Source organism: Chiloscyllium plagiosum, chromosome 19 (assembly GCF_004010195.1).
Source record: "Chiloscyllium plagiosum isolate BGI_BamShark_2017 chromosome 19, ASM401019v2, whole genome shotgun sequence".
Taxonomy (NCBI): Eukaryota; Metazoa; Chordata; class Chondrichthyes; order Orectolobiformes; family Hemiscylliidae; genus Chiloscyllium; species Chiloscyllium plagiosum.
Genome location: NC_057728.1, coordinates 47,920,241 through 47,943,829, shown reverse-complemented (window position 1 = coordinate 47,943,829; position 23,589 = coordinate 47,920,241). Strand labels below are relative to the sequence as shown.

At 39.6% G+C, this 23,589-nt stretch overlaps 1 protein-coding gene across 5 annotated transcripts in view; it reads right to left on the bottom strand.

Annotated features, from left to right (window-relative positions):
* Nucleotides 1-206: 206 nt before the first annotated feature.
* The window catches only part of LOC122559760 (tetraspanin-8-like), an 84,338-nt gene continuing 60,955 nt past the window's right edge, over nucleotides 207-23,589 (bottom strand). For 4 of the 5 annotated variants that reach the window (XM_043709744.1, XM_043709742.1, XM_043709741.1 and 1 more), the window contains exons 2-8: nucleotides 17,430-17,492; nucleotides 15,493-15,618; nucleotides 10,586-10,660; nucleotides 10,377-10,472; nucleotides 7,522-7,647; nucleotides 1,171-1,254; nucleotides 207-1,087 (exon numbers count right to left, since the gene is read on the bottom strand). In XM_043709744.1, coding sequence (XP_043565679.1) covers nucleotides 1,034-1,087; nucleotides 1,171-1,254; nucleotides 7,522-7,647; nucleotides 10,377-10,472; nucleotides 10,586-10,660; nucleotides 15,493-15,618; nucleotides 17,430-17,492 — 624 coding nt within the window. In that variant the 3' untranslated portion in view covers nucleotides 207-1,033. The remainder of the gene's footprint in view (nucleotides 1,088-1,170; nucleotides 1,255-7,521; nucleotides 7,648-10,376; nucleotides 10,473-10,585; nucleotides 10,661-15,492; nucleotides 15,619-17,429; nucleotides 17,493-23,589) is intronic. The other variant, XM_043709745.1, reaches the window with a different exon arrangement.

The following is a 23,589-nucleotide window of genomic DNA, read 5'->3' as shown; positions in this document are numbered from 1 at the left end:
CACTACGGGCAATTTAGCATGGCCAATTCACCTGACCTGCACATCTTTGTGACTGTGGGAGGAAACCGGAGCACCCGGAGGAAACCCACGCAGACACGGGGAGAACGTGCAAACTCCACACAGTCAGTCGCCTGAGGCGGGAATTGAACCCGGGTCTCTGGCGCTGCGAGGCAGCAGTGCTAACCACTGTGCCACCGTGCCGCATTTGTCCAGATTAAATTCCACATGCCATTTCTACGCCCAAGTATCTAACCTATCTATATACTGCCTAATCCTCTGGCAATCCTTCTCACTATCCGCAGCTCCCCAATCTTTGTGCCATCTGCAAACTTACTGACTAGGCCACCTATATTCACCTCCAACTCATTGACATATTACAAACACCAGGCATCCCAGCACTGATCCCTGCGAAACACCACTAGTCAGAGATTTCTGGTCAGAGAAGCATCCTTCCACCATTACTCTACTACTAAGTTACAGCCTCGTTCACAGCCCACATTTTGTTTTCTGTTTGATGCATGACAGTCTACCAAAGTGTTGGACCTCTTTCATGTTCCTGGCATAGACCATTCCACCCCTCCCTCACCCATTCTTCAAAGAGTCTCTCACCTTTTGATCAATTATTTCATAAGCAGTTTTTATCTGCTACAGTAAACTTTTATTTGACTCAAATACAGCTTCATCGCTGTGGAAGAATTCAACATTACAAGGAAATTGGTTTTTAAGAGCACACTAAACCTAAGGGCTGCAAGTTCTGTTCACTTCACAATCGCTCAGCATGCAAATAAGACAAAGTGAATGGCCTCACTTTCAACTGTAACGCCATTTTGCAAGATGGCAAGATGCATCTGTACATGCACATATAGTAAACCAACAGGATATAATGAGGAGCACAAATGGCTGAGTTACATTCTAGGTTTAAATCAAATTAATCAGAATTTCAAAACTACAATTTAAGCACAAGAATGAGTCATATGCCCAAGACAAAATATCTGTAATGAACTAATGCACTGACTGAAGAAAACTCTCGTTTTCACTTGTTCTTGATTTGGCAATACAGGATCATAGAGAAGGCCAATCCAAAGATCTAAAGAGAACACAGCAGAATTAATAACAGAAAATGGTCAATGTATCTACTGAAATGGGAAAGAATTCGTGACATTGTTTTACCTCAATCACTGCCAGTCCAAAGGCTATGCCAATTATTAAAATGAGGTTTGCTTTCAATATGTCATTAATGGCACTGATACAGGGCTAGAGTGGGGAAAGAAACAAAATTTTAAAAATGTTAAGTGTGTCCATAGTATTAGATTAGGTGAAAGCAACATTATGGATTGGCACATTAGTTATACGGAAAGCATTTCTACAACTTTCCACTGATCTCCTACTTCCCATTTCTAAGGCACTAACACTGATCTTCCACTGAAGCTTTGACAAAGGGGGGGAAAAAAGGTGGAACCTCACAGATAATCTCAGACGAGAGAAGATGGTGTGGGAAGGGGGAGGCGGAATACCTTCCTGTTGAATCATCATGGACCTCATGCAATGGAGAGACACCTTCTCATAGTTAGCTGCATCTTGCAGGTTTTATCCCCAGTTTTAGGCAAAATACTCTGTCAGTTAAGATTGATGCCTTAAATTATTACCTTATAAATGCATTTTCTCAGTAGCAGCACAAATTTTCATTCCTACTTTCAAATGGAGGAATCTAAGACTAAAAGCACTGCCTTAATTCCCTAGGCTTCTCATAATGCCTCACAGTCAATTTGTAACATTGCATACAAAGACGACTGTTCACTCTTGCATGCTACACAACACTCCATCTCTATTTAGCCAAGAATGTGACAATAACACAATACACTGATTCCCACTCTGCTCTCTAAGTGCCTCATCCTGGAACTAGAGATTTGACGCATTCAACCATTTTCAAGTTCTCTGGCTTTAATACTAGCCTTGGCTCAATGATAGCAGTCTCACTCCATAACTAGAAAGTCATTGGTTCAAGGACAAAAGGTTTATACAAATAATAGGCTGGTACTTCAATGCAGTTCTAGGTGGGAGAGGAGGATGCTGAGTTTTGTTTAATTTGTGAAACAGGAGAAGGTGAAGATGAGCTGCTTTGTGAATGCTGCATTCCTTGGGGTGCAAGTGCACCCATAGTGTTGTAAGGGAGGGGTTTTTTGACCTAGCAATGATGAAAGAGTGCAAATATTGTGTCATTTCAGGACATTGTGTGACTTCAAAGGGGATCTTGCACTTCCATGCATCTGTTGCTCCTATCTTCCTACATAATAGATATCACAGTTTTGAAAGGTGCTGGCAAAAGAACATTGGTGAGTTATTTTTGTGCTTTTCTAGTTGGCAAACACTGCTGCTACTGTGCAGAGAGGAAAGGGGAAGATAGATGTCAAATAAATAAGGTTGTTTCTCCTGGAGAGTGTTGAGCTTCTTGAGCACCATTGAAGCTGCACGCATCCAGGGAAGTGCAAATGAATATTGGGTGTGAACTGTCAGATGAAGCAAAGCCCATTATTTAAAGAATAGTTCTGTGAAAGGGAAGTCAGATTTGACAATTTTGCTAAAGCTTTTGAGGATGTAACATGCAGAGTTAATAAAAGGGACCCAGTAGATATAGAGGATTTGGATTTCCTGAAGGCATTCGATAAGGTTCTGCATAAAAGATGATCAGGCAAGACAGGTGCTCAGGGCATTGTGAGTAATGTATTAGCATGGAGTAATGTGTAGAGTGTTGGTCCCCGTATTTGAGAAAAGATACAATAACATTAGAGGCTGTATAAAAGATATACGCTACACTAATTCCTGGGATGGAGGGGCTGATGTATTGAAAACAGATAAATAGGTTAGGCGTTCACAAACCAAAATGATATAGCAGCATTTGAGGGCAGCTATTTGGATAATGATACCCAGAATACGACAGGAAGGGACAGGGTGTTAGAACATGTAAAAACAGGGTCAAAGGGGAAAGAAACAATGAAAAGGAAAAAAATAATGACTCTTTACTTGAATGCTAATAGCATGTGGAACAATTGAAGTAAAACAGTGGTACAAATAGAGGTAAACGTGTATGATCTTGTAGCCATTAGATACCAGGAAATCAAAACTGGGAATGAAATATTCAGGGGTACATGACTTTTCAAAGGACCTCATTACACATCATCAGATCCAAAAAACTTGATCTTTGGATTCAGAACATATTGTTCTGGGAAAGAAAAGGAAGGGTAGTTGGGTAAGTTGCTAGTATGAGCTGGAATAAGAACAATAGCAAGAAATGATCTTGCACTAGAAAATGTAGAAGCCATATGGGTGGAGGTTAAGAAAGATCAAAAAGACAAGACAACACTGGTAGGAGTAGTATATAAGCCCCCAAACAGTAGTTATCCAGTACAGCAGAGAATAAATAAAGACATAATGAGGTCATGTAAAAAAAGTACACTAATCACGGATGACTTTAATTTTCATGCAGATTAATAAAGTCAGATTCACTGAGGCAGTGACAAGGAAGAATTCAGACTATATTTGGAACAGTTTCCGAGAACAATATGTTCTGAATCTAGAGATCAAGTTATTTTGGATCCAATGATGTGTAATGAGGTAGGTTTAATAATTGACCTCAGAGTAAAAAGATCCCCTAGAAAACAGGGACCATGAGCATTCAGTTTGACAGTGAGAAACATGGGTCTGTAATAACTATGCTAAACTTAAAAAAGGGCAATTACAAAGGAATGAGGGCAGAGCTAGCCTGAGTGGACTTCTGAAGGAGTTAAGCTGCAAAGGCAGTTGGGGAACAATGGCAGACATTTTGGAAAATATACAGGGATCACAAAAAAAACATATTCGAATGAGGAACATAGATTCTAGAAATGGTTAAGCTAACAATGATTAATCAGGGATGTTAAGGTTATCATCAAATTGAAGGAAAACAGAAAGTACAATGTGGGAAAGATCATTCTAAGTCAGAGGCTTGGGAAAGTTTTAAAAACCGAAAGATAATGAAAAGAAAATAAAGAGGGATAAGTGTTGAGGGTAAACTTGCAAACAGTGCAATTTGCAGATCTGCTAAAACCTGTTAAACTCTCAGTTTCTCACCATTATATACCATCTGCCAAGTTTTTACCCACTCACATATCCTGTCAATATTCCTCTGTGTCATCCTCACAACTTGTCTCTTTTGCAAACTTGCCATAAACACATTCATGTCTCTTGTCCGAGTTATTGATTTATATTGTAAATAATTGTAACTCCAATACCAATTTCTGTGGCACTCCACAAGTTACAAGTTACAGCTTGTTGGCCTGAAAATGATCCTTCCTCTTTTCCCAACTATCTGCCTTCTGTTAATTCATCAAGCATCTACGCTAAAATATGACACCCGACGCTAAGCATCATTATGTGTAATACCTTATTGAACACCTTTTTGAAGTCCAAATGTATTACATCTTCTTGTTCCTCTTATCTATACTGCTTGTTACCTCCTCAAAAATTCTAATAAATCTTCCAGTAGAGTGGAAGACTTCTTATCTATTTCCTTCTGCTGTAGCCCATCAGAGTGTGGTGTGTCTCCCCTTTCTTGCATGAATCACAAAAAGCTAGAATACAAGTTCACCCAATGTGAGCAGTTACATATCCAACCCTTATACAACAGGGACAATACCACATTCACTGAGGCTTTTCCCTTTAATCTAGTCTGTGTTTTGCTTATATTCTTACTTCACTCATAGGCACAGGAAATGATGGCTTACAACATCAATACTCTGATGTCTTCAGTTGAAACAATGTGCTATCTGTAACCAAAGGATATCCAAAAGATTGGATAAAAGGAAGCCCAGAACTAGGGATCACAATCTACAAATAAGGAGCAGCGCTCCAAAAACTAGTGCTTCCAATTAGACCTGTTGGACTACAACCTGGTGTTGTATGATTTTTAACTTTGTACAAATAAGGGGTAAACCATTTAGAGATGAGGAGTAATATCTTCACCCAGTGAGTGAGGAGCCTGTAGAATTCACTACCACAGAAAGCAGCTGAGGTCAAAACATTGTATGCTTTCAAGAAGAGTTGGATGTAGCACTTGGGGTGAAGGGACAAAGGATAGGGGGGGACAAAGCAGAAATAGGCTCTTGAATTGGATAATCAGCCATGATCATAATGAAAGGTGAAGCTAAAAGACCCATTTCTGTTCCTTTTTTCAATGCTTGTATAACATGAGAGCTGTGCAACATTTTCCTTGCTCCACCTGAAGCTCTCTCATATGTGGGTTGACTGACCCACAATACCCTTAAGGTGGGAATTCCAGGATTTAGACTCAGCAACAGTGAAGGAACTGCAATACATTTCCAAGTCAGGATGCTGAGTTGTTTGGAGAACTCATAGGTGGTGGTGTTCCATTTGCTGCCCTTGCCCTTCTAGATGGAAGTGGTCAACAGTTCGAAAGGTGCTGTCTAAGGATCTTTGTTGAATTTCTGTATTTCATCTTGTAGATAGTACACACTGCTGCCACTGAGCATTGGTGATGGACGGAGTGGATACTTGTAGATCTGGAGTTAATCAAGTGGGTTGCTTTGTCCTGTATGGTGTCAAACTTCTGGCGAATCGTTCAGTCGCACTCATCCAAGCAAGTGGGGAGTATTCAATCACACTCCTGACTAGCACCTTGTAAATGGTGGACAGGCTTTGGGGAGTCAGATGGGGAGTTACTCGGCACTGTGTTCCTACTTTCTGACCTTTTCTTATAGCCACTGTTTATGTGGCGAGTCCAGTTGAGTTTCCAGTAAATGGTAACCCTCAGGGGGTTGATAATGGGAATTCAGTGATGGTAACATCATTGAATTTTAAGGAGCAGTGGTCAGATTGTTTCTTATTAGAGGTTGTCATTGCCTGGCACTTCTGTGGTGGAAATGTTGGTTGCCACTTGTCAGCCCAAGCTTCATTATTGTCCAGATCTTATTGTATTTGAACCTGGACTGCTGCAGTATCTGAGGAGCCATGAATGGTGCTGAACATTGTGTGATCATTGTCGAACATCCCCACTTTTGATCTTATGCTGGAGGAATGGGCATTGATGAAACAGATAAAGATGATTGGGCCTAGGACTCTACCTTGAAGAACTCCTGCAGAGATGTCCTGGAGCTGAGATAACTGACTTCCAACAATAACAATCTTGCTATATGCCAAGTATGAGGATTTGTCCCCTGATACCCACTGATTCCAATTTTGCAAGGGCTTCTTGATGCCAAGGGCTGTCACTCTCACCTCACCTCTGGAATTCAGCTCTTTTGTCCATGTTTGAACCCATGATGTAATGAGGTCAGGAGCTGAGTGGCCCCTGGTAGAACCCAAACTGGGCATCACTGAGCTGGTTATTGCTGAGCAGGTGCTGCATGATAACATTGTTCCCCACACCTTCCATCAGTTTATTGACGATCGAGAGTAAAGGGAAGACCTTTTAGAATGGAGATAAGAAGAAACTTCTTCAGCCACACAGCAGCCAATCTACAAAATTTATTGTCACATAAGGCTGTAGAGGCTGAGTTATTGAGTATATTTAAGACGAAGATAGAGTTCTTGAGTATCAAGGGGATCAAGGGTTATGGGAAAAAAGTGGGAGAATACAGTTGACAAACCTATCAGCCATGATTGAATGGCGGAGCAGACTTTGATGGGCTGAATTGGTCTAATTTCTGCTTCCATGTCTTATGGTCTTTTAAACTGATGGGGCATTAATTGGCTGGGTTGGATGTGTCCTGCTGTTTGGATACAGGAGATATCTGGGCAATTTTCCACATTTTCAGGTATATGCCAGTGTTGTACCTGTATTGGAAGAGCTTGGCTAGGGGAGTTGCACATGTGGAGCACAAATCTTGAATACTATTGCTGGACTGGTGTTAGAGTCCATAACATTTGCAGTATCCAGTGCCTCTAACTGTTACTTGATATCATGTGGAATGAATCAAATTGGCTAAATACTGATATCTGCGATGCTGGGGCCACTGGAGAAGGCTGAGATGGATCATTCCAGCACTTCTAGCTGAAGATTGTTGCAAGAGTTTCAGCTTGATCATTTGCCCTGATGTGTTGGGCTCTTCCATCTTTGAGCATGGGGATATTTGTGGAGCCTCCTCCTTCTGTGAGTTATTTAATTGTCCACTGTTATTTATGACTGGATGTAGCAGGACTACAGTGCTTAGATTTGATCTATTGTTTGAGGGATTACTTAGCTCTGTCTATCACTTGCTGCTTAACAAACAAAATCAAAGAATAAGATCTGTTTATAAACAACCAATTGATATTCCATATATTTCTACGTAAGTCACCCATTCAAAGACATGGCATACAAAGGTAGTTACTGAAAGTTTGATGAGCACACTTATCTTAAGTTATTTAAAAATATGAATACCTATTTGAAATGTAATGTACAACAGAAATTTTGCAGTAGTTCAAGTTCAACACTAAAAGCTTGAAGCAAGTTTCTTTTATATCTGTCAATTTCACAATATAAAGTACCTGAGCCCAAACAGATTTTCCATTTTCTGTTATGACACACGCCTGCTTATCTTTACAGTTGCAGGATGGTGGAATAAATGCTTCTGTCCAGTCCTGATATCCATGCAGCAGACCACAACACTGTTTCTTATGCCAGGAAAGAAAGGTAAAACAGACAGCAAAGGTGCAATACATAATTCTTTAATTATAAGTCAAATACCTTAGCATTGAAGAAAAGCTCCACTTTTTTATTTTACATAACCTTTCTTTGTCTTTATAGATGTGATTTAGATGTAATACACATTTAAGCAACAGTTCCCATTAAAAGTTAATAAATGTGTTGAAGTCTCTGGTTCAAATCATGAGAAGTAGAATGTTTTGTCATCAGAAGGGTTGCAGGAGGGATTATTACAATTCTTAAGAGATAGTAAGATGAATTTTTGAAGCAGAGAATGATACATAGCTGTGAACAGAAAGCAAGTCAACAAGTTATGGCCTTTCTTGATTCTGTTCCTGTCCATTGTTTGATTCTATTAAACCAGGAAACAACTGAGTTTCTAATCAGAAAGCCAAATCTAAATTTTAAAAATTAAGAACTAAGAGAGCATATTATCACTGCCAAGTTGACCCACTCAGGTACTTTCAATGCTCCAGAGGCTACCCTCAACATTTGCTGAACTAGAATCTCATTTCAAAAACTGACTTGGCCTCAAGGGACACAGTGATGTAGTGGTAATGTTGTTGGACTGGTATCCTCAGGTTCAGGCTAAAGTTCAAGGTGCAAATCCTACTAGCTATTGGAATTAATAAATAAATCTGCAATTGAAAACTAGTCTCAGTAATGGAGGCCATGGAACTATCACTAATAGACATAGAAGCCACATTTTTGTTTTGCTAACTCACAGGGATGAGAACATCACTGGCTAGATTAGTATTTATTGCCCATCCCAGAGGGTAGTTAAGAGTCACCACGTTGCTTTGGGTCTGGAGTTAAATGTATCTGGAAGGAAATCTACTGTCCTTACCTGATCCAGCTTATACCTGACTCGAGATCCAGAGACATGTGGCTGCCCCTTAACTATCTTTTGAAATAGTCTAGTCAAGTGCAACCAAGGCTTCTTCGTTAAGTCACTTTTAAAACTTGGCTGAATAAGTATGGCCATCAGGTGGTTATTACGTACCAATGAGACGCTATGGATTACAGCGAGTGCAGTATAACTGTGCCAAATGGGACTTCTTGGAAGACAAAGAAAAGCACAATTCAATCTTACTGTGAGACTTAATTGCTGGTTGTTCTGCAGACTAGTCTATCTTCTCCAGGGTTCTTCTGGCATTTTTAAAAACAAAAACAATGTGTGGAAATAAGAAGAAGTGTCAATAGAAATCTAATAACTATTAGTGACGGATTTCAAAGACAGGAAATCTTCCCTGCAAAGGAGTGGTAGGACCATACTGACCCTGCAGGTACATCCACTGCTGTCCACTATCATGTAATTTGGCTCAGATTTGGCAACCCACAAGTGGGAAGTACAAAGACATATGTCTCATATAAAATAATTGAATGGCAGAGAAGTGTAACACACTCCTGGTTCCAACTTCGGGGGCTCTAGCCGAGATTAATATCATTTAGCTATAAAGTTCTTATATTGTGCATGCAAAATTATTATTTATTCCCAATGCAATGTGGAATCTTGCCAATTTTTGATCATAGACAGGCACTTCAGTCATTAATAGGATCATACTTAGTAAGGCAGTTATACTATTTTTGCACTGATGTAAAGTCATAACTTTAAACTGAAGCCCACTCAATGAATGGCTGGAATTTGTGCTGGTGGTCTGAAAAAGCTTTGGAATGCTTTACAATGTTAAAGCCCATTTATATAGCAAGTTATTGTTGCAACCTTGACACGAATTATTGTACATAATTTATTGCTCAGAGGGCAGTTAAGAGTCAACTACACTACAGTGGGTCTGAAGTCACATATAAATCAGACCAGGTAAGGATAGCAGTTTCCTTCTCTAAAGGGCATCAGTCCAGCAGTTGGGTTTTTCAAATGATTGACAAGAGTCTCATGGCCCATTATTAGACACTTAATTGCAGATATTTGTTGAATCCATTTGCCAACACAGGAATTGAACTCTCAGAACATTCCCAGAAAGGCAATGCACTCACCCAGTCTTGATAATAAGACTGCAGCACAATAGGAAGCACTTTATTTGGGATATCTACAGGGCAACCTCGATTATCTGAACATCGATTATCTGAATTTCAGATTATCCAAACAAGATCTCAAGGTCCCGATGCTTGAGTAAACTGTACAGGTACAAGATCCTTTATCCGAAATGCTCAGGATCAGCTGTTTTTCAGAATTTTTCGGTTTTCAGAATGTGACAATTTAATGGTGAAATTTCTAAAAATCTTACCGGAGAAGTAGACTTCTAACTAAGAACATGCTTGGCCATGTCCCCCCCATGTCGCATCTGAGTGACATACATCGCATGTGTGTCGACTTGGGGGCATTCACAAAGAAAGCTCAGGCCTGTCGGTGATTGGCCACGCCCTCAATGTTGCAGAGTGACACACATCGAGTGGGTGTCGACTTGGGTTAACTGCTTGCTTGCTTGTCAAACAACCTTGTTAATGAGAAAAATAACTTCACAGAAAAACCTTCGGATTTTGGAGCTTTTCGGTTTTTGGATGTTCAGATAAAGGATCTTATACCTGTATTATCCAAATATTCAATTATCTGAACAAAACACTCCCTGCCAGGACTTTTCAGAATATCAAGGTTGCCCTGTACATAAGCATTTCTCTGTATTATTGTCTTGAATGGAAGAGCATTGGAGTATTGATATAAACTTAGGATCAGACTTACCTCCTCCTGGAAATCTTCGACCTCTTTCCTAAATTTTTCTTCTTGCTTATTTAATGGGATAAGTTCAGAATATGTTTCATTTAATATTGATGCAATCTTGAATAAAGAAACAGAGTGTTTGTTTCAGCACTAACGTATTCTGGATCAAACTAGAAATTATTTCAATTACCATGTTTATGAATGAAATGCAAACATATGGAAAGGATTACCTTAGATTTATAAACCACACCTAGAATACCTGCAGTTATTTGAAAAGTCAGAATAAGAAGCAGTCCGATGAAGAACTGTGAAACAAGAGAAAGATAACAAAATGAAGAATGTATGACAGCGGATAATTATGTCCAAAGACTTAGACACATTCAGCCATTATGTTAAGTTGCGTCTTCATTTATCCACTGTGCATAAATCTTTGTTGCCATTATCTCCACTAAGAATAACTCTATATCGTGCTTTTTTGATCTTTGCTGAATTTCTGACCATCTTTTCTGCCAATTGGATGCAAATGTCAAGGAGACTATGATTTGTTCAATTATTTTGTGAAATATGGGCTTATGTTTTCAATCTGCATCTTATACCACATTTGCTCCACTTTATTGGATTTGCCCATCATAGATTGTTGTAGATGTTAAAAAATGTAAGAAATAGGGAGCAAAGAGAAGAAAGTTCCAGCCTAAGTGAGGAAAGGGACCATCTTTAAGGGCAAGAAACTTTGCTACCAGTGAGAAAGCCTCCTGAAACAAATCCCAAATGGACATTCAAGAAGTAGTTCACTGGACTCGAGACATTAGTTCTGTTTCTCTCTCTGCTGATGCTGCCAGACCTGCTGTGTGGAAAGGTGGTCAGTTTGAATGGTCAAAACCCTGACCCATCTCTCTTCCCCCCCCGATCCACATCCCTAATCCATGGTGGCAGGTCAAGGTCCTCAAGTGGTTCATTAATCAACCCCACTTAATGTCTTTGGTGGTGAAGTTGTTGCTGAGGTGGTGAGAAGGAGGTGGGTATCTCTTGGTGCCAATCTGATTATTTTCCTTCCTGCCACTTCCAAGGAAGGGAAAATCTAGTTGAGAATCAAGAGCAAACAAAAGACTTAAAATATTGATTAAAAATAAAACTTCATATTTACCACAAAATAGTAACAGTGTTGACATCTACCACATCCAGTGTTTTGCAATGGATGTTAAAACAATATCATAAGTATGACAAACTTAACAAAATTGTTTTTGTGACTTAGCTACATGGCTACACAGAATAGAGTTCTGACATATTGCAAGTAATGACTTTTTGCTAGACCTGCCTTAGGGCAATGCAAGCTAACATCACCATTATACAGTTGGCTTCATGCCATTCTTTATTTTAGAGGAAAGCTTTGTATGGAATGAGGACCATGAATAGGAGAGATAATAATGGAAAATAAGCAGATGGCTGAGGAATAGAATAGTTTTTGTCTGCATCAGCCTTCACTGTACAGGATACAACTAACATCCCTGAAATAGCTTTCAAGCAGGAAATGGAAGGGGAGGAGAAACATTAGAACCACCAGGGAGGTGGCACTGAGCAAACTGTTGAAACTGTTGGCTGACAAGTTCATGGATCCGATGCATTTTTTTCGAGGATCCTAAAAGAAGTAACTATGAAATGGTTGATATTTTCTAAAATTCCCTAAATTTGGGGAGGCTTCCATTAAAATAGAAATGTAACTACTTTACTTAAAAAGGAAAACAGAAAGTAGGACACAAAAGGCCAATTATCTTAACAACTGGCACCAGGAAAATCTTGGAAGCTATTAACGACATTACATCAGAGTCCTTAGAAAAATTCAACGTAATCTGGCAGAGTCAACATGGTCTTGTGTAAAAGAACCATGTTTAACTGGCTTGCTAGAGTTCTTTGAAGAAGTAATATGTGCCATAGATAAAAGGAAACTGGTGGAAGTAGTGCACTTAGATTTTCTGAAGGCAGTTGGTAAGATACTACATCAATTACAGAAATATAAGCTCATATTGCTGAGAATAATATATTGGCATGAATAGATGATTGGCTAGCTAACAGGGGGAAGAAGGGAGACCTTAATGTTTCTTTTTCTAGTTGGCGTGATGAAACAAGTGGTGTGCCAAAGGAACAGTATCAGGGTCTCAAATGTTTACAAGTTACATAAATGAATTGGATGAAGCGATTGAAGGTGTGGTAACTGAATTTGTTGATAACACAAGGATATGGAGGAAAATGAGTTGTGAAGAGGACATACCTATCCTTTGCCCATTCTGATTGGGGCTAGATGTTCGCAGGTAAAGGGATGGCTGGAAAATGGGAAGCCTTCAGAAATGGGATAACGGGAGTCCAGAGACCGTATATTCCAATTAGGGTGAAAGGAAAGGCTGGTAGGTGTAGGGAATGCTGGATGACTAGAGAAATTGAAGGTTTCGTTAAGAAAATGAAGGAAGCATATGTCAGCTATAGACAGCATAGATCAAGTGAATCCTTGGAAGAGTATAAAGGCAGTAGGAGTATACTTAAGAGGGAAATCAGGAGGGCAAAAAGGGGATATGTGAGATAGCTTTGGCAAATAGAGAAAGAGAATCTGAAAGGTTTTTTATAAATACAGTAAGGACAAAAGGGTAACAAGGGAGAGAATACGGCCTCTCAAAGATCAGCAAGGCGGTCTTTGTGTGGAGCCGCAGGGGATGGGGGAGATACTAAATGAGTATTTTGTATCAGTGTTTACTGTGGAAAAGGTTATGGAAGATATAGAATGTAAGGAAATAGATGGTGACATCTTGAAAAATGCCCATATTATAGAGGAGGACTGGATGTCTTGAAACGCATAAATACGGGACCTAATCAGGTGCACCCTGGAACTCTGTGGGGAGTTAGGGAAGTGATTGCTGGGCCCCTTGCTGAGATATTTGTATCATCGATAGTCACAGGTGAGGTGCCAGAAGACTGGAGGTTGACTTAAGTGGTGCCACTATTTAAGAAAAGGTGGTAAGGACAAGCCAGGGAACAATAGACCGGTGAGTCTGATGTCGGTGGTGGGCATGTTGTTGGAGGGAATCCTGAGGGACAGGATGTACATATACGGGGAATCCCGATTATCCGAATACTAATTATCCGAAAATCAAATTATCCGAAGGAGATCTTGAGGTCGTTAGAAACATTACATCAGAGACTTGTTTCCAACAGTGATCGCGTCTTTTGTTTACAGTGATTAAACAGGCACCATCTCCAAATGACTGACTTCCCGCCCTCTCTCTCTCCCCACACATTCCCTGGAGTTCTATAGAGGGGCATACCCTAATACACATCCCACCGTCATCCCAGGAATAATCTCTCCAACATTGTCCTGTGCAGGGCAAACGTGGAACCTGTTAAAAAGTTGCAGTAAAAAGTTGTGTGTGTGGCTGTGGCTGTAGCTTAATGCTAAGGTTCTAGGGAGTGTTGCTGAACAAAGAGGCCTTGGAGTGCAGGTGTTTAGCCCCTTGAAAGTAGAATCACAGGATAGTGAAGGTGGCATTTGGCATGCTTTCATTTATTGGTCAGAGTATTGAGTATAGGAGTTGGGAGGTCATGTTGCAGCTGTACAGGACATTGGTTAGGTCACTTTTGGAATATTGCATGCAATTTTGTCCTCCTTCCTATCAGAAGGAAGTCATGAAACTTGAAAGGGTTCAGAAAAGATTAACAAGGATGTTGCCAGGGTTGGAGGATTTGAGCTATAGGGAGAGGTTGACAAGGCTGGGGCTGTTTTCCCTGGAGGGTTGAAGGCTGAGGGGTGACCTCATACAGGTTTATAAAATCATGAGGGGCATGGATAGGGTAAATAGACAAGGTCTTTTCTTGGACTGAAGGGTCTGTTTCCATGCTGTACATCTCTATGACTGAATGGAGTTATGTAGATTTCGCAAATACACTGTAACATGTAAAATGTGAAATTTTCATTTTGACAGCAAGAGTAAAAAAAAGCACATTATCCTAGATGGTATATGCACAGGCAAATGAATAGTCAGATGCATGAGTCACCAAAGGTTTGTATGTAGGCACAGCAAGTAATTATGGAAGTTGACACTTATTGTGAGGGCGATTAAATTAAACTACATCAAGGGTTAGCGAGTTTTGAGAAGATTTGTAGGGTATTGTTGATAGCAGTTCAGAGAAGATTTTCCAGATTAATACCTGAAATTAGTGGATTGAAATGGCATGCAGTTAGAAGAGTGAGAAGTGAGCTCCTGAAGAGTCCTGACTGGGTGCATGTTAAGAGGATGGCTCATCTTGAGGGAGAATATGGAATGACATGTCATTGTTTAAAAATAAGAGTTTGCCCATTTAAGACAAAGTTCAGAAGAAATTTTCTTGGAGGGTGGTGAAACTTTGGAATTCTTTTGCTGTAAAGGCACTGGAAATAGTGTTTTTGAATATTTTCAAGGTATTATAAAGCAAGGCAATGCAAGGTCAAATTGGAAGAAGGCAGTAACATGGAGTCATCAAATCAGTCATGATCTTATTGAAAGGTAAAACAGGCTTGAGGACCAAATGGTGATCTTCTGCTGCAAATTCACATGTTTATGTGTATACTTGAGTACTTACATATAACTCTACTCACTGGCACAGTGTTGATAAAGACTGTGAAGGTATGGTCACCGAATTTGTTGATAGCATAACAATTGTTATGTTATCAATATCCCCAATTCTATCTGCTGTCTCAACATTTTCAAAGTTAAGAAAGATAGTTTTGCTGTGGCCTTTCAGTTACTGGATCTTAAAAGTTGCCCTTCCATTTTGGTACAAAGTCTGGACTTTATCATGCAAAAAATCAACAAGGTCATTCAGAATCATGAAACCACTGTGCAAAGTTGTTGGTACAAAGCACAGTGCCAAAGAAAACAAGGATGTATTGCAAATTAAAACCTTTAAAAAAGAAAAATAATCTCTTCCATCAGTGATGAAAATCGACAATGGGCAGCTTTGGGTGACGGCATATAAAATATTGAATCGGCTGCCCATTACACAAGCTCTCCCTGAATTTCATTTCCATTGATGATCAGATTTATATCACAGTCGCCATGAAATTTACCTCTTGACATCTTACAAATATAATTAGCAATCAAAGACAAATACATACCAAAATTAACATGCATTTGCTTTCTTTAATAGCTCCACAACAACCAAGAAATCCAAGCACCATAATGATAGACCCAACAGTAATCAGAAGATTTATAGCAGGGTAAAATTCTTCCATATCTACCATCTGCAGTGAAAAGGAGATGATACATTAAAATAACACTTTAATTACAGTTTAATTTAAAAGTATACTTTGCCAAGGTTTGCATTTTTTAAATTTATTATAAATTGTTTTGAAAGTTTACAATATTGGAAGATGTGTGGTACATTAAGCAAAGCAATTTATAATTTATTAGAAACCCAAATCCCCACCAATTGGTTTGTCTGCGGATTCAGAGACATTTGCAAACCTCTGGAACTTTATTCTAACCATTTAATTCATTTTGGGCTCATCAATGCTCTATCCACTCAGCCCTACAATATTTTTTCTCCCCGCATTTCTAACCTCCCCCAGGGTAGCAAGTTCTAATTATAGAGTCATAATCATAGAGATGTATAGCACAGAAACAGAACCTTCAGTTCAACTCATCCATGCCAACCAGATATCCCAACCTAATCTAGTTCCCATGTGCCAGCACTTGACCCATATCTCTCTAAACTCATCCTATTCACATACCCATCCAGATGCCTTTTAAATGTTGTAAATTGTACCAGCTACCACCACTTCCTCTGGCAGCTCATTCCATACACGCACCACCTTCTGCATGAAAAAGTTGTCTCTTAGGTCCCTATTAAATCTTTCTCCTCTCACCCTAAACCTATGCCCTCTAGTTCTGGACTCCCCCACCCCAGGGAAAAGACCTTGTCTACTTATCCTATCCATGCCCCTCATGATATTATAAACCTCTACAAAGTCACCTCCCAGCCTCCGACACTCCAGGGCAAACAGCCCCAGCCTATTTAGCCTTTTCCTACAGCTCAAGCCCTCCAACCCTGGCAATATCTTGTAAATCCTTTATGAACCCTTGTAAGTTTCACAATATCCTTCCGTTAGGAACAAGACTAGAACTGCAAGCAATATTCTACATGTGGCCTAACCAACGTCCTGTACAGCCACAACATGACCCCCCCCCCCCCCCCCAACTCCTATACTCAATGCTCTGACCACTAAAGGAAAGCATACCAAATGCCTTCCTCAATATCATCTCTAGCTGAGACTCCACTTTCAAGGAACTATGAACCTGCACTCCAAGGTCTCTTTGACAACACTCCCCAGGACCTTACCATTAAGTGTATAAGTTTAGCTCTGATTTGCTTTTCCAAAATGCAGCACCTCACATTTATCTAAATTAAACCCCATCTTCCACTCCTCAGCTGCATAAAAAAGTTCTTCACATCCTTCAAAAGACACATCATTATCCTAACAATACCTACTCCCTTATTCCCAATCATTGCGCATCCACATCTTTTGTTAAAAGTAAAATCTTCCTTTCCCAGCCATTGGATCATCAGTTAATGGCAGTTCTATCTAAACGTGTCAATCAATCTTATATGCCTCAATAAAATCTCCTCTCAATCATCTTTGTACCAAGGAGGATAATCTGGATTGATGCTTAAACACAATATTGAAGGGCAGAAATGCATTTTAAAAATATAATTAATACATAAAAGATTATGGGGCACTATTTCGAGAAATAGCATGGGTGACCTCCCTGGGATCCTACCCAATAGTTATCCCTCAAATCAACCTTACTAAAACAGCTTATCTGATTATTGTTCATATGATTTTAATGTATACATTTTTGCTGCTCTCTTTCCTACATTGTAACAATGACTACATCCCAAACAAAGAAGCTCTTTATTGACTAGAATGTGCCTCAAGCCACTGGGGGAGGTTGAGAAAAGAGCCCCATTAAAGCAAATCCCTTTTTTTAAATAGAAAGTCGATTGTAACTCCTTTATATTGGAAACACTTCTGAAAACAACAGTCATTGTTACCTTCTTCACCTCTTTACTCACACGAAGCCATACTGCCACTCCAAGTATGATTGAACCACACATCTGAAAGCCAAAAAGATTTAAGGTTTTAAAAATACTTGCTTAAACAAGAAAAATGTTCCAGCTAGTTCAGTATAAGTGACCATTCCCCATCCCCAAAAGAAAATGGAACAATATAGCCAACATTGTTATCTCACATAAAATCAAAAGGAAAAATAAAAATGAAACATGCTGAAGAGCATCTACGGAGAGAAAAACAGAGATAATGTTTTGGGTCTGTTATAACTCTTCTTCAGAATATCACGTGTGACAGAGAATAAATGATGGATAATACACCTTTATAATGATGGGATTATAACTGTATGGAATTTTACAGCATGGATGCAAAAAAATCAGGCCATTTGAAATCACCCACCATTCCCATTCCTTTTTGCCTATCTTTTCAATGTTCTTTGTTCCATAGTGGATCTAAATTACTTAAATATTATATGGCTGGGAGAGAAAAAAATTTAAGATATGTTAAGATCTGCTAATGACTTGAGTTGCCTTTGCATTCTGCAATATTTAGTTGTGTTACAATCTACAAAGCATGAAAAATAGACAATAGGTCTATTCAAACATTGAGCCTAATCATAATCTTTATTTTTAGATGATAGATAATTCATGAACCAAAGAACTAGCTATCATGAACGTTAAGGAATTACTGATACAGAAGAATCAATGTTGCACACAGCACATTACCAAAACATGAAAGCTATTTGCCAGAATTATTTTAAAGTATTATGATATTATTGTTTTAAAGTATTATTTATTTCAAATAAATGTGCATTAAAATGTGTTAATCTTCTTTTTCATGGATTAATTTTGTGCAAAGTAAACCAGCAATACTTAAATCTTTGACATTGTACAAACTGAAAAGCAATTATGCTAAATGAACCTGAAAAGCGGGAAGCCAGCAGTTATTGAAAGTCTGAGGGAGCAGTATGATTTATTAGAAAAGAAAGCTCATATATTGAAATATAAGTAAGTTACCAATACTCTTGGTTGCATTGTGTAGATGATTGCTCAAAAATGCCAGTTATAAGACCTAGCTTAAAGGTTTCCAGGTAGGAATAGTCCCTGGACCTCCTATTTAAAAGGAGGTGATTTCCCAAACTTAGAATTTTAAATGTTTAGATTGTTGAAGAGAATGGTCCCTATTGTCTAAACATTTACACTATATTCAGTTCCATATTGATGCTCCAATGTATTTCCTATTCTCAGTTTCTCCAATGAATTTTAGAAATAGAAATTATAATGCATCAAGAAGCTTTCATTGCCAAATATTAAATGTTGTCCCTTGCTTATCATTATGGTATTCAAAAAAATAAATTATTACTGGTAGTTAAGTATTCCATATTTTAACAACAATTTCAGAATTTTTAAAATAAACACTTCCCTGTAAAGGTTGAGATAATTAACCCTTCAATTTCCTAGCAGTGGACATTGCTTATTGTCAATACCTGAATAAAAGCAGTTTTTAAGACTAAATCTTTAGCTAAATATTACAGGAACAACTTCCACACAAATGAAAATCTATCCTCTCCAATCATCTTGCTATCACGGAGATGCCAGGTAGGAGACTGTTCCTACCAAGCCCATTCCTACAAGTGGTTCAAAAAGAAACAAAAAAAAACTTTGTATTACTGAAATTTTACTATTAATAACAAAACCACCTCAATGGAAACAGACATTAGTGTACATTAATAAAAAATGTAATATATACCAATGTATACAATTTCAGTTTTTCTCACAGTACTGAAGTGAATATGTATTAAAAATTCACTCTCCTCATCATGTCAGGTTTCAATTTTATTTTGAATTTGCATAACATTGATCAACAACATCAATTTCAATCATCTCATTGGCCACATCATTCCACAAATAGCCATCTTCTGTATTGTCAAGTGCATTGGAAAATCTACATTTGAATTATTTGACAATAATTCCCAAACTGACTTCATTCCAGGTCTTTACAACCCACTCACAAGAGACTACTAAAGTCAGAGTCCACATGCTGCCTCACTTGATGATAGTCTTCTCTCCTCCAAACATCCAGTCATGGAGTCAGAGAGATGTACAGCACGGAAACAGACCCTTTAGTCCAACTTGTTCATGCCGACCAGATAACCTGAATTAATCTAGTCCCATTTGCCAACTCTTGGCCCATATCCCTCTAAACACTTCCTATTCATATACACATCCAGTTGCCTTTTAAATGTTGTAATTGTACCAGCCTCTACCACTTCCTCTAGCCGTTCATTCCATACACACACCACTCTCTGTGTGAAAAAGTTGCTCCTTAGGTTCATTATAATTTTTTCCCCTCTCACGCTAAACCTATGCCCTCTAGTTCTAGATTTTCCCAATGAAAATACCTTCGATTTTACTCTATCCATGCTCCTCGTGATTTTATAAACCTTTATAAGGTCAACCCTCAGCCTCCGATGTTCCATGGAAAACAGCCCCAGCCTATTCAGCTCTCCCTATAGCTCAAATCTTCCAACCCTGGCAAATTCCTTGTAAATCTTTCTGAAACCTTTCAAGTTTTACAACATCCTTCTGATAGGAGGGAGACCAGATTTGCACACAGTACCAAAAGTGGCCTAATCAATGTCCTGTACAGCTGCAACATGACATCCCAACTCATACTCAATGCTCAAACCAAAGTCCACATAGATCACGTGCACCGCTCTGCCCTCATGAATCCTCTTCATTACTTCTTAAAAAAAACTCAATCGTGTTAGTGAGACATAATTTCCCATGTTGACTACCCCTAATCTGTCCTTGCCTTTCCAAATACATTTAAATCTTGTCCCTCTGGATTCCCTCCAACACGGAAGCACAGTGGTTGGCACTGCTGCCTCACAGCGCCTGAGACCCGGGTTCAATTCCCGCCTCAGGCGATCCCACAGTCCAAAGATGTGCAGGTTAGGTGAATTGGCCATACTAAATTGCCCGTAGTGTTAGGTAAGGGGTAAATGTAGGGGTATGGGTGGGTTTCGCTTCGGCGGGTCGGTGTGGACTTGTTGGGCCGAAGGGCCTGTTTCCACACTGTAATGTAATGTAATCTAAACTTGCCCGCCACTGATGTCACACTCACCAGTCTATAGTTACCTGTCTTCTCCTTACCACCTTTCTTAAATAGTGGCACCACGTTAGCCAACCCCCAGTCTTCCAGAACCTCACCTGTGACTATCGATGATACAATATCTCAGCAAGGGGCCTAGCAATCACTTCCTACCTTCCACAGAGTTCGAGGGTACACCTGATCAGGTCCTGGGGATGCATCCACCTTTATGTGTTTTAAGACATCCAACACCACCTCCTCTGTAATATGGACATTTTTAAAGATGTCACCATCTATTTCCCCACATTCTATATCTTCCATGTCCTTCTCCACGGTAAACACTGATGCAAAATACTCGTTTAGTATCTCCCTCATCTCCTGCGGTTCCACACATAGGCTGATCTTTGAGGAGCCCTATTCTTACCCTAGTTGCCATTTTGTCTTTAATGAATTTATAAAATCCTTTTGGTTTCTCCTTAACCCCTTTTACCAAAGCTAACTCATGTCCCCTTTTTGCCCTCCTGATTTCCCTCTTAACTATATTTCTACTGCCCTTATACTCTCTAAAGATTCACTCGATCTCTGCTATCTATACCTGACATACACTTCTTTCTTTTTCTTAACCAAAACCTTAGTTTCTCTTGTCATCCAGCATTCCCTGCATCTACCAGCCTTTCCTTTCACCCTAACAGGAATACCCTGCCTCTTGACTCTCATTATCTCATTTTTGAAGGCTTCCCATTTTCCAGCCATCCCTTTACCTGTGAACATCTGCCCCCAATCAACTTTTGAAAGTTCTTGCCTAATACCGTCAAAATCATTCCACTTCATTGGGGCGGCATGGTGGCTCAGTGGTTAGCACTGCTGTCTCACAGCACCAGGGTCCCAGGTTCAATTCCAGCCTTGGGCGGCTGTCTGTGTAGAGTTTGTACATGCTCCCGTGTCTGCGTGGGTTTCCTCCGGGTGCTCCGGTTTCCTTCCACAGTCCAAAGATGTACAGGTCAGGTGAATTGGCCATGCTAAATTGCCCATAAGGTTAGGTGCATTATTCAAGGATAAATGTAGGAGAATGGGTCTGGGTGGCTTGCTCTTCAGAGGGTCGGTGTGGACTTGTTGGGCCATAGGGCCTGTTTCCACACTGTAATCTAACCTGCATCGTTGAAGGGTTTGTTTAGAGACTTGTCCAATGGCTGAACAAGGCTGATTTAACCATTGAAAATCAGAGTTTCATGATCCAACTTCAGCATCGCCATCAACAAGCTGCAATCAAGTTAGTTCTTCTCTTTAAAGTAATCCTCCCGGTCTCAAATTCCAAACTCAAATTCCTCTGCCATATTTTCCAGCCAACTGTCTTTTATTTTGAGATGGACAACAACTTCTTTTGGACATTAATGTTTTGGGAAGGTATCATCATTAGCATCATTAGCATTGCCTTACACTTTGTAACATCAGACATAGACAATAGAGCTCCTGTGAATCTACACTCTCAAAACCAGTGCAGTGGTTTCTGTCCTGATTACCTCATGGTATTTACCTCATCTGTCAGTAGGTGACATGAGGCAAGGGATGTTTCAGGTAGTTTATTGCCACCAAATTATCTTTGTCTACATTTCAATCAAACTTTTTGGACAAATTGCACACACGTCTGTGGCAGGTAGAACTTGAACTTGGGCATTCTGTCTTACAGGGACTTGTCATGCAAGATCTTACCCCCTCCCTCCCTGTTGTACTGTGTCAAAGACCTGTCTGATTAACATAGTCTTGTTGCCATGCAGTAAATCATCTTGTTGAATAAGACAAATGCCTCTACTGTTTAGACTCACCAGTCATACACCACTGGTACTAATACAGGCTTTTGACACAGTATAGACAAAGCAGCGGAGTGATTGCATGATGCAGTGGTAGTGGTACCTCTAGGTTAGACTGTTTAGTGTACCTGCCTTGGAGATGTACTATAAACATGTCCAAACAAACTGATTTAAAATAAGAAGGAAAATTGATGGCAGTGAACTACCTCAAATAAGCCTTGCTCTGTGTCATATACTAACAGAGCGGGCAGACACTACAAGAAGATGTCAGCAATCTCACAAATGTCCATCATTTTTGAAACAAATACATTCTTCCTTGTAGAACCATGGCTGCTCAGGTCAAGCAATTTATTTTTCTTGGTCAAGTTCTCTTTATGGGCACTGGTCTGGCTCACATGAAGTTAGATGCAGCTCACATCTGTCAGTTTGTTAAGGAAGTTGGACATTTTCAGTCTGTGGCTGTTAGGCGAACAAGTAGACATTTTCAGATTCTCAGTCACATTACTAAAAAGGTTGCTTTTCACTCAGCACTCTATCACTGGCATTGACTGTTTATTTTTAATTGATGGAGCATTGAACATTTCAGCTAGTTCTGGAAAGATTGTGACTGCCTTTACACTGACAATATTAAACAGCTGTCTTATACAAACAAAGTAAATTAACAGAGTCATAGGGATGTACAGCATGGAAACAGACCCTTCGGTCCAACCCGTCCATGCCGACCAGATATCCCAACCCAATCTAGTCCCACCTGCCAGCACCCGGCCCATATCCCTCCAAACCCTTCCTATTCATATACCCATCCAAATGCCTCTTAAATGTTGCAATTGTACCAGCCTCCACTACATCCTCTGGCAGCTCATTCCATACACGTACCACCCTCTGCGTGAAAAAGTTGCCCCTTAGGTCTCTTTTATATCTTTCCCCTCTTAACCTAAACCTGTGCCCTCTAGTTCTGGACTCCCCAACCCCAGGGAAAAGACTTTGTCTATTTATCCTATTCATGTCCCTTATAATCCTCCAACCCTGGCAACATCCTTATAAATCTTTTCTGAACCCTTTCAAGTTTCACACCATCTTTCCAATAGGAAGGAGACCAGATTTGCACGCAATATGCCAACAGTGGCCTAACCAATGTCCTGTACAGCCGCAACATGACCTCCAACTCCTGTACTCAATACTCTGACCAATAAAGGAAAGCATACCAAACACCTCGCATTTATCTGCCACTTCTCAGCCCATT